Source organism: Schistocerca gregaria, chromosome 2, assembly GCF_023897955.1.
Source record: "Schistocerca gregaria isolate iqSchGreg1 chromosome 2, iqSchGreg1.2, whole genome shotgun sequence".
NCBI lineage: Eukaryota > Metazoa > Arthropoda > Insecta > Orthoptera > Acrididae > Schistocerca > Schistocerca gregaria.
In genome coordinates this window covers 1,025,961,263-1,025,973,749 of record NC_064921.1, presented here as the reverse complement: position 1 = coordinate 1,025,973,749, position 12,487 = coordinate 1,025,961,263, and the positions used below count along the sequence as shown (strand labels likewise).

General features: G+C 40.1%; 1 protein-coding gene across 1 annotated transcript in view; it reads left to right on the top strand.

Annotated features, from left to right (window-relative positions):
* LOC126335541 (DNA excision repair protein ERCC-6-like) overlaps nucleotides 1-12,487 on the top strand; it is a 126,756-nt gene that overhangs the window by 95,963 nt on the left and 18,306 nt on the right. The window contains exon 18 of the mRNA XM_049998928.1: nucleotides 7,862-8,618. Coding sequence (XP_049854885.1) covers nucleotides 7,862-8,618 — 757 coding nt within the window. The remainder of the gene's footprint in view (nucleotides 1-7,861; nucleotides 8,619-12,487) is intronic.

Below are 12,487 nucleotides of genomic sequence, written 5' to 3'. Positions count from 1 at the left end.
GGGGGGGGGGGGGTTGTCGTACTGAATATCATATATGTAACTCTTGACATATAGAGAGAAACCTGTAAACCATTGATTCTTTAAAAATGTAGCTCCCGTGTATAAAATAGCTTCTAACATCTGATTACTTTACAAATGAGTTAATGTGTTAGAGAGAGAGAGTTTGTTGGAAGTTGCTTAAATGCTTTCATTGTGAAATGACATGAATGTAGTCCATATGATGTAAGTTTTTCATGCATCTGTATGTCTATAAGATTATTCCTCCCAAACTAATGCCATACAGTGACATAATTTTATAGGCACATTCAGTGATGTGTATGGATACTGTCTGCAGACAAATCCAAATAGATTTGGTAGGAAAGAAGTAATAAATGTCTGTTTCTCAAGTTTTAGTACAGGAACAGCAAAAAATTGGTGAGGGATGATTTTTTTTCTTTTCGTTTTTTTTTTTTTTTTTTTTTTTTTTTTTTTTTTTTTTTTTTTTTTTTTGTGGGGGGGTGGGGGTTCGTTGGTGTGAAAAAGTTTTGTAAAGATTTGAAATTGTGTGTGAAATAATGCTTGAGTAGGTCCCTCTTAGGAAGTACATCCAGAAATGAGTAGTGACATATGTTCAGTGCAATGTGCCATTCGTATGTTTGACACAAGATACTGTCCTTTTCTAGCTGTTATCAGAGAGTTGCAGAATGGAACAGATTTCTTTGGTAACAGGCCGATGTAAGAATCCTTCAGTGACAACCATAACAGAATCTTTGCTCTTTAAGCCACCTTTGGGGGTGTGGTAGAGGGCTCTTCTGGATTTTTATATTTTCACCTTTTTTCTCCTCGAGTTATGAATGTTTTATAGGGAGAACAAATGTCATGAAACCTCCACATGCAAGACATGTGGGAGGAAGTAACGTGCTTTCAAACTCTTTTTCGAACTTACTCTTTTAGAAATGCAACATTAAACCTTTCTGTGATGCACAGTGCCTCTCTTGTAGGACTGTCACTGAATTCCATTGAACATCTTCATAACGGTTTTGCACTTACTAAAAGATCATTTGATGAAATATACTGCTCTTCATTGGGTCATCTCTCTCTCTCTCTCTCTCTCTCTCTCTCTCTCTCTCTCTCTCTCTCTCTCTCTCTCTCTCTCTCATCTATCCACTGTGGTAAGGATCTCAGGCTGATCAGCAACATTCAAGAATCGTCCATACAAGTGTTTTGTTAGGCATTTCTTTTGTGGATGAATTCCATTTCCTAAAGCTTCTTCCAGTGAAACTCACTGGTAATATGCATTTCCTACAGTTTGTTTTATGTGGTCATTCCGCTGTAGGTCATGCCGAACAGCTGCACTACAGTATTTTACCATTGTTATTGTTGCCATTGATTTTTCATCAATAGCTGTGTTTCTCTATAGCCTTGTCACTGTGAGCTTCCTAAACATTCATATACCGTAGACAGTAATAGTGTTATAAGACACACGTAGGATACTCTCAAAATTACATTTATGTATGTCAGTTTCTCCCTGTTAAGAACAGTCATGAAACAGTTCTGTTATTCAGTGAGTTTTTATTTTGTTCATTAAATGACAATGTGGAACTATATCCAGTGGCTTCTGGAAGTCAAGGAACGTGGCATCAACATAGCCACCTTTCTCTAGATTATCAGGGAGGATACTTTTTTTTCTCCAAAATCATCATTGAGTGTGAGCATAAAACATGTCCTGTAATTCTGCACCAGATTGATGTAAGTAATATAGACCTATAATTTGTGAATCTGTCTGGCAACCATTCTTGGAAAGGGATTAACTTGTGCTTTTTCATCGTCTAGTACCTTTTGTTGGCCTAACGGCCTGCGATAAACTGCTGCTAGAAGGGGAGTAAGTTCTTTTGCATGATATCTGTCGAATGTCACAATTACTTCATCCTGTTCAGATCTCTATCCATTCTTGAACAATTTTAGTTTATTTTATATTCTGCAATCATGTATCTCATAAAACCCAGAGAAATTCTGCTTGTATCTAATGGTGGTCAGTGGAGCCAAAATTAACATCCATACATTCTTGGAATGAGAAAGGAACCAAAATTGAAGGTGGCAAAGCAAAAGTAAAAATACTGATCTCCATTTTCAAATATTACTTTATAAAGCAAGACATAGAGTACTGCCTCAGTTTAATTCTCGTATCAATGAAAATATGTGTGCAATAATATTAGTGTCAATGACATTGAGAAATAGCTGTAATTGTAAAACTTGCGCAAGGATCAACAGGTGTAACTAAGTTACCCTCTTGTAACCATAATATACCATAGATACTCAAACAAACAAACAGTGCCCAGTGATCAGAAGAAAGCACTGGTCACAACTATTTGCAGGAATGATAGTAGAAGTGATTCACAAAACTACCATCCGTGATCATTCATATAGATCTAATGCAGAATCTTAGAACATACTTATTTTATTTTATTTGCACGCCAAGTTCTGTAGAGACAAATTGAGGAGCAAATCTCCAAGGTTATGGAATGTGTCAGTACATGACATTACAACATAAAAGTAATAACAGATAAAAATAAAATGTTTATGAACTCAAAAAAAAGTCAAGCCATAAGTTTAAGTAAACGCAATCAACAATACAAAATATGAATAGGCTTAATTTTCCTCAACAGAATAGAGTGAGTGACCCAGGAGGAAACTCTTCAGTTTCGATTTGAAAGCACGTGGATTACTGCTAAGATTTTTAAAATCTTGTGGTAACTTATTGAAAATGGATGCAGCAGTATACTGCACACCTTTCTGCACAGGAGTTTAGGAAGTCCGATCCAAATACAGGTTGGATTTCTGCTGAGTATTAACTGAGTGAAAGCTGCTTATTCTTGGGAATAAGCTGATATTGTTAACAAGGAACGACAGTAAAGAATATAAACACACATCAAAAAAAGTTTTGCATCAGCCTTGTTTTCAGAACTCCTGAAGATAGACGTTGACTGTGGATATTGTATCACAGAACAGTCCCTTTGACTATTCAGAGATGTCAATAAAACCGCCCAAAGATATAAACAACCATGCATGAGTAGTGCCTATTATATGGAGGGTGTCCGACAGCTGATCATTTGCAACCATTGCTTCAGGAAGGAGATACACAGCTTGTGTTGTCTGTAGTTCACCCATGTCTAGAAGGTCAGTACCGTGGTTCAATCACCTCCGCATTGTTACTTTGTGCCAGGAAGAGCTCTCAGCAAGGCTAGTGTCTAGGAATCACGGAGTGAACCAAAGCGATGTTGTTCGTACGTGGAGTAGATACAGACAGACTGAAACTGTCAATGACATGCGTTGCTCAGGCCACCCAAGGGCTACTACTGCAATGGATGACCACTACCTACGGATTATGGCTTGGAGGACCATGCTGAATAATGCTTTTCATGCAGCCACAGGACGTCGTGTTATGACTCAAACTGTGCGCAATAAGCTGCACAATGCACAGCTTCACTCGCGACATCCGTGGTGAGGTCCATCTTTGCAACCACGACACCATGCAGCACATACAGATGAGCCCAAGAACATGCTGAACAGACTGCTCAGGATTGGCATCGCCTTCTCTTCACCGACGAGTGTTGCATAAGCCTTCAACCAGACAATTGTCTGAGATATGTTTGGAGGCAACCTGGTCAGTCTGAATGCCTTAGACACACAGTCCAGCGAGTGCAGAAAGGTGGAGATTCTCTGCTGTTTTGGGGTGGCATTGTGTGGGGCCGTTGGTGGTCATGGAAGGCACCGTAATGTCTCTGTGATACATGAATGCCATCCTCGAACCGATAGAGCAACCATATCAGCAGCGTATGACTAGGCATTCATCTTCATGGATGACAAATCACAGCCCCATCATGCACATCTTGTGAGTGACTTCCTTTAGGTTAATGACATTGCTCGACTAGAGTGGGCAGCATGTTCTCCATACATGAACACTATCGAACATGCCTGGGATAGATTGAAAAGGGCTGTTTATATGGATGACGTGACCCACTAACCACTTTGAGGGATCTACACTGAATCGCCATTGAGGAGAGGGACAATCTGGACCAACAGTGCCTTGATAAACTTGTGGAGAGTAGACCACGATGAATACAGGCATGCATCTCAATGCAAGAAGATGTGCTACTGGGTAATAGAGGTACCGGTGTGTACAGTATTCTGGACCACCACCTCTGAAGGTCTCGCTGTTTGGTGGTACAACAAGCAATGTGTGGTTTTCATGACTAATAAAAAGGGCAGAAATGATGCTTATGTTGATCTCTACTCAAATTTTCTGTACAGGTTCCAGAACTCCTGAGGGCTGAGGTGCTGCAAAATTTTTTTTGGTGTATGTATATTGAGAGGCCAATGCCGAAATACGCGGTCCACTGAACAGTGGTCGATAAGAGGTTCATGAACTGACACCACTTATTGCCTTAACCACCCATTTCTGAGCCAAAAATATCCTTTCAGAATGGTAGGTGTTACCCCACAGTATAATACCTTATGACATAAGCGAATGCAAATAAGCAAAGTAGATTAATTTTCATGTCAAACGATCACTTACTTCTGATACTGTCCGAATAGTAAAAATGGCAGTAATTACATCTTTGAACAAGATCCTGAATGTGGGCTTTCCACGACAGTTTACTATCTGTCTGAACTGCTACAAATTTGAACTGTTCAGTTTCACTAATCATATGCCCATTCTGTAAAATTAAAATATCGGCTGTTGTTGAACTGTGTATAAGAAACTGTAAGAACTGTGTCTTACTGTGATTTAGCATTAGTTTATTTTCTACAAGCCATGAACTTATGTCACGAACTGCACTATTTGAAACCAAACCAATGTTGTGTACAACATTCTTTACTACCAAACTAGTGTCATCAGCTGCTACCAAACTAGTGGCGAATAGTGACCTTTTGCTATCTGTTTTTAAAGTAAGAGGTGAACCAGTTGTGAGCTACTCCCTGTATTCTGTAATGGTCCAACTTCTGGAGCAATATTTTGTAATCAACAAAATCAATTGCCTTCGTTAAATCAAAAAATATGCCTATCATTCAAAACCTTTTGTTTAACCCATCCAGTACCTCACAGTGAAAAAAGAATACAGCATTTGATAGCAAATTATGTGACATAAAATGATCCATAATCATTACATACATAGCCTTTTCAATAAGCTTAGCAAACATTGGCGGCATAGAAATAGGTCTAAAATTATCCACATTATCCCTTGCCTCCTTTTTATAAAGTGGCTCTACTACTGAGTACTTTAATTGTTCAGGGAACTGACCATTCATAAAGGAAAAATTACAAATATGGCTAAATACACGGCTAACATGTGCAGCACAGTACTTTAATATTCTGCTAGGCACTCAGTCATATCCATGAGAGTCCTTAGTCTTCAGTGATTTAATTATTGACACAATCTCCCTCTTGTCTGTATCAGAGAGGAGTATTTCAGACGCTGATCTCGGAAAGGCATTTGCCAAGAGATTTATAAGATTCCCTGTAGAAACTAAATTTTTATTTCATTCACCAGCAATGCTCAGAAAATGATTGTTAAATACTGTACATATATCTGATTTATCAGTAACAGAAATATTTTTACTACGAACTGATTTTACATCATCAATCTTGTGCTACTGACCAGACACCTCCTTTACAACTGACCATTCATCCTGTAATGGGCTGCTGTAGCTTGATTGTGATTACTTCTAACATTTTGATATATTTCCCAATTTGGTTGATTTTTACTACTAGTACCCTGTTTAGAACGTCCTAATGGAAAGCAACCCTCATAGAGCATGAGAAATGTGTTAAAAACAGCATTATATTTGTCATAAATGTTATTGGCACTATAAACATCCTGCAACTCTTGTTCCTTGACAATGTTTAAAAAAATCTCTATTGCCATTTGATTAACTTGCCTACATAGTTTGTAATTATATCTGACTTTTTTTTTTTTTTTTAAGTAAAGAAGCCTTTTAGTGTTAAAATGGCCTGAAAGGCCATTCACCCTTTTGCTAACAGAATGCCCATCTAGTGATGAAGAATGAATAAAAATATTGTCTATGGCTGTGCTATTGTTCCCCTGCACCCTAGTTGGAAGAAACACTGTCTGCATCATATCATATGAATTTAGGAGGTCTACCAACATCCTTTTTCTTGCACCATCATACAAAACTTTTATATTGAAGTCAACACCTATAACTAATTTCTGGTACTTCCTACAATGTAATTCAAGAACCCTCTCTAGCTTGAGCAGAAATCCTCTAATGTCAGAGTTACGGGATCTATAAACAACAACAATTAGAAGTTTAGTTCCACTAAATTCAACTGTACTTGCACTCAAATATTTGTTCAGTGCAGTGCCGTGATGCGTCTATGGACTCAAATGGAATACTGTTTTTTACTTACATAGCTACTCCCCCACCCCGCAAGGAATTCCTTGAAAGGCAGCCAGCTAATCTGTAACCTGGTAAAGGAGGTCTCTGAATTGTCAAATTATTTAAGTGGTACTCTGACATATCAATAATTTCAGAGTCAACATCTATAAGCAGTTCACTAACTATCTTCAATATGTCTTATATTTTGATGAAATATGCCAATTCCTTCTCTACTTGGAAACATGACGTCCTCGGAAGGCGATTCCTTTGTTAGAGGGACTTTCTTTGAGCAGGTTTACCTTTCAGCTAACTTCAATCCAAAAGAAGGTGCAGCTCTAACATCAACTACTACAGGAATTTTTCCAAGAGTGATCCCATCACCACCCGCTACACTTAACCTGTAAGCTTTGCCAGCCTCCCCTTTCCATACCTATTGATGACCTCAAACATAATAAGGCATCTCAAACAAAGTTACCTCCACTATGCCGCCCAATACAAATTCCAAAAATATTGTTCTTGTGAGAATTTAGGAAATAATTTTAGGTATGCCCCCAGGAAGTGTGCTGTGATTCTTACTATTATGTGGCAGACAGTATTACTTGTAACGTCAGATTTTTGCAGAAGGTGCAGTTATCTGTAATGAAGTACTATCTGAAAAAAGCTGCACGAATATCCAATCAGATGAGATTTCAAAGTGTTCCAAAGGCTGGCAGTTTTCCTTAAAGGTTCATAAATGTTCGGTGAGTTCTTCAGAAAAGCACAGCATCCTGTGAACTCAAAATCAACTAATCACAACTGGTATTAGTCAACTAATACAAATACAATTTGTGGGAATATGAATTGGGACGATCACATAGGCTCAAGTGTAGCTAAAGACTGACATGCTTCGGACCATTGTTAAAATATAAGGAAAATGCAGTCAGTGTACAGAAGAGATTACTTACAGGACACACATGCATCCATGGCTGTTGAATGTAAACAAAGGAGGGCAACATTAATGATTACAAGTGCCGTGTTGTCGTCATCGTCTCCCCTGCCCCCCCCCCCCCCCCCCCTGCCTGTCCTCTTGTTAGAGAGTGTCACAGGAGTGCTGATAAACTGTAAGTGGCAAACACCTCAAGATAAGATGCCATCTACCCTGCAGATGTTTACTTGCTTAGCGTCAAGAACTAGTATTAAGTGAGGAACTTAGGAATACATTAAATATTCCTATGTACCCTTCCTTAGCCATTGATAGTCTGGTAAAATCAGTGGTAAAATCAGAAGTACCATCTGCCCTGCAGTTCACAATGGTTCACAGATAGATGTTGCTTCAGGCAAATAATTGTGAATCATGAAATAATTTTGCAATGCATATATTTTCACCAAGCATGTGTATGTGAGGAGGAGGGGTTATTGTTTAAGTAAGGTTTATGTCTTTCAAATTAATGTGTGAATCTGTATGTTAGTTACACCACGAATTAATTTATTGTGTTAATTTCAGGTGAAAGTCAACTTAAAGAAGGATAAGAAGATACTGAATCACAAAATGCAGAAATACAGTGATAGTGTGGTTCCCAGAAAGCCAGGAGATTATCATAAAAGTGATTTGTCAGTCCCACTTTCTCAGTCCAAGTTAAATTATATGAAAGAATTAGCCCAGAAACTAAGCAAAAAGATAGGGAGCTCTGCTGGAACAAACTTTGGTGGAACTCCCACTAGTCCTAGTGCCAGTAAGGAACAGAGTGAAAAAGAATCACAGATTAAAGAAGCATCTGACACTAAAAATACATCACAGCGGCTGCAGAATAATCAAAAAGAGAATGACAACAGTACATTTTCCAGTTTGGGTGAGAAAGACCAAGATGAAGTATTTATCAGTAAACAAGTTGAGATGGAGAAAACCAAATTTGAAAAAGGACATTCTAGTAAGATGGAAGATTCATGTATGCAGAATCAGGGTGATAACATAAATACATCGAAGGAAGAGGGGACTGATAGAAAAATAGTTATAAATGTTGATGCAGAACACTCTTCTAGCAAAATAAAAGAGAAAGCAATGAAACACAAGAGAGAAGAATCACAGAAGAAACATAAACACAAACATAAGCATAAAAAGAAACATTCAGATGTATTTGAAGGAGAAAGAGTTCCACATCTTGTTGGTCAAGGTGAAACAAAACCATCAACACCCTCTGATGAAGAAGATACTCATGCTCAGCAAGATGATTATGTGCTGAAACAACTCTTCAAAAAGTCAGGTACATTTGCTTTTTATACATTTGAAATATTATGAAAAAGAATTCCATTTTTGTTTGAAAACTTGTTGCGAATTCTGGGCTGTTTCGTAGTAACATATTTATTGTTATTCTGAATTCTTTCTGAACATTCTAATTTAATTAACATTACACATAATAGGCACATAACATAGAAGGCTGTTATGTAAGTGGATCAGAGGTGATTTGGGAATCATTCTAGCAGTGATATAGGCCAAAAATGGAGAAACCTGATGACATTAGTGGTGTCAACAAAGGGCAGGTTGTTATGGCCCAGCACATGGGAACGAATGTCTCGGCAACAGTGGAACTGGTCAGCTGGTCGCATGCTACTACCACCGAGTGTGGTTGAAAGAAATGAATACATGAGTAGGCAACAAGGTGTTGGGACATCCACACTTGACCACAGAATGTGGAGGTCAGAGCCTGCCTACTCTATAAAACACTACGTGTGGTGCAGGCATAACTGTCACAAAGCACACTGTCCTGTTCACACTACTGAATGTGGGGCTCTGGAGCAGACGACCCTGACATGTTGCCAGGTTCCTGACATTGTCAGTTATGATGGCAGTGAGCACAGTTTCATAGAAATTGGACTGTGGATCAGTGGAAATATGCTGCCTAGTCAGACGACTTTTTATGTTTCTTGTTCTGTCCAGATACACCACTATCCAGGCTCTCAGCTGTTGGGCACAGCATCACATACACACACTGGTGGGGGCAGTACATGCTATGGTCGCGACGTTCGCCTGTAGTAGAGATCAAACACACCATGACAGCTGTCATCTATGTGAGCATTATTGTTCACCATCTGTATCCCTTCATGCTTGATATCTTCCTTGATAGCAGTGACATCTTCCAATGTGCTTTTGACAAGGCCAGAACTGTGGTACAGTTGGTTGAGGAGTGTGCTTTGTCATTGACCCCTTTTTGCGAGAGGGTCTCAAAAATTGTCACTTCAGATGTTTATGAACTTTCCGTTCACCCTTTGGGTACAATTTTTTGTCCAGAATATGCAATGCAGGTACCCAACAGGATGATAGGTTTACTGTGTTTGAGTGCTAAATTGTCACAATTTATGTATTGGTTACAATTATCGAATTCTAGTCCCCCATCAAAAAGAAATTTTCCTCTCCCTTAACTATAAGAATAATTTCTTCTACTCATTATATATTTCTTTCATCTCTTCATCATCTGCAGAGCTAGTTGGCATATAAACTTGTACAACCGTGGCACGTGTGGGCTCCGTGCCTATTTTGGCTAAGATAGCGCATTCATTATACTGTTCATCAACATGCAGGCCATCTAGCAAACTAATGGTGAACCTTACTCCGTGTGAGATGGTGTTAAAGCAACATAATCCTCTACACCTTGGCAACAGCTGCTATTTTCTTAGTCATTATTAAACCTACTACTGGATTACCCCTATTTTTTACTTATCACCCTGTATTCACCAAACCGCAAGTCTTATTTCTTCTGGCAACAAAATTTACTAATTCCCACTATATCTAACTTCAGCCTATCCATTTACATTTATAAATTTTCTAATCTGTCTGCATGATTAAGAGATCTGACATTCCATGCTCCTATCTATAGAATGCCACTTTTGTTTCTCCTGATGACGACATCCTCCTGAGTACCAAATACAGGATTATTTTACCCAAGAGGATGCCATCATTATTTAACCTCAGGAAAAATTGTGGATGTACTTTCCCCTTGCTTTCAGCCATTTGCAGCACCGTTAACAGCAAAGTCGTTTTGGTTGTTTACAAGGCCAGATCTGTCAATCATCCAGATTGCAGCCCCTGTAAGTAATCAAAAGGCTGCTGCTCCTCTTCAGGAACCACATGTTTGTATGGCCTCTCAACAGATTACCCTAGTTTGTTGTTGCACCTGTGGTACAGCTATCTGTATTTCAGTGGCACGCAAGTCATCCCACCAGAGACAAGGCTCACAGTTCATGGAAGTTAGAAATTTTTAGTACAACTGAAAAAATTAAATTATACTTTTTTGACAGAAATTAAAAAAATGCCCAAGACAGACTTTTAAGGCAGCATCATGGGTGTGATATAACTTAGGATATTGAATATGATAATAATTTTAGAATGAAGTGAAAACATCTTAAGATCATTATTTGGGAAAATGAGAAAATAAACAAGAATGAACTTTTATAAAGTGATGGCTGTGTCAGTTTTGGTGTTAAACTCTGTGACATTGGTGACGAATACTTTATGTGTTAGTCAGGGATCAGAAAACAAGAGTATTGAGCTCATTGAAACGCTACACTAGATATGTTAATAAAATTCTTCTGGGTTAGAGACCGCATTGTCATTTATAAAATTCCAACGTTTCGGCGTCTGTTGCAAGACGCCGAAACGTTGGAATTTTATAAATGACAATGCGGTCTCTAACCCAGAGGAATTTTATTGACATTGACAACGGTCGCGGAAGCCTACGGTTACATTTACACTAGATAGATTTAAAAATGAAGACAAGTGTAGATAAAACCTCCTTTTTATTAAAACATTAAATCAAAGAAAATCATTAAGGGTGCACTCTCTAACCCCCTCTCCCATTGTGATTGTGATAAGCATTAATTGTAAATTGGCAGCTGTTGCCACTGTGTAGAGGATTATGTTGCTTTAACCCCATCTCACACCGAGTAAGGTTCACCATAAGTTTGCTAGATGGTCTGCGGGACTGCCGGCTACCAGATGGGGGTAACAGCTACCTTACATGCTGAACTTCACACACAGTGTGCAGTTCGGCGTGGAAGCCAGCTGGTTGGCTTGACTCCGCTAAACAAAAAGTGCTAATTCCACTTTACCAAGTTAACTTTCTTACATGTGAAACTGCCAGAGTGATCTTCTCACACACAGACCCACCCAGAGTGAGAACTAAACCAGTAATACACTCCTGGAAATGGAAAAAAGAACACATTGACACTGGTGTGTCAGACCCACCATACTTGCTCCGGACACTGCGAGAGGGCTGTACAAGCAATGATCACATGCACAGCACAGCGGACACACCAGGAACCACGGTGTTGGCCGTCGAATGGCGCTAGCTGCGCAGCATTTGTGCACCGCCGCCGTCAGTGTCAGCCAGTTTGCCGTGGCATATGGAGCTCCATCGCAGTCTTTAACACTGGTAGCATGCCGCGACAGCGTGGAAGTGAACCGTATGTGCAGTTGACGGACTTTGAGCGAGGGCGTATAGTGGGCATGCGGGAGGCCAAGTGGACGTACCGCCGAATTGCTCAACATGTGGGGCGTGAGGTCTCCACAGTACATCGATGTTGTCGCCAGTGGTCGGCGGAAGGTGCACGTGCCTGTCGACCTGGGACCGGACCGCAGTGACGCACGGATGCACGCCAAGACTGTAGGATCCTACGCAGTGCCGTAGGGGACCGCACCGCCACTTCCCAGCAAATTAGGGACACTGTTGCTCCTAGAGTATCGGCGAGGACCATTCGCAACCGTCTCCATGAAGCTGGGCTACGGTCCCGCACACCGTTAGGCCGTCTTCCGCTCAATGCACGTCCGCATGTATCCCGTGCCACCCAACGTGCTCTAGAAGGTGTAAGTCAACTACCCTTGCCAGCAAGATCTCCGGATCTGTCCCCCATTGAGCATGTTTGGGACTGGATGAAGCGTCGTCTCACGCGGTCTGCACGTCCAGCACGAACGCTGGTCCAACTGATGCGCCAGGTGGAAATGGCGTGGCAAGCCGTTCCACAGGACTACATCCAGCATCTCTACGATCGTCTCCATGGGAGAATAGCAGCCTGCATTGCTGCGAAAGGTGGATATACACTGTACTAGTGCCGACATTGTGCATGCTCTGTTGCCTGT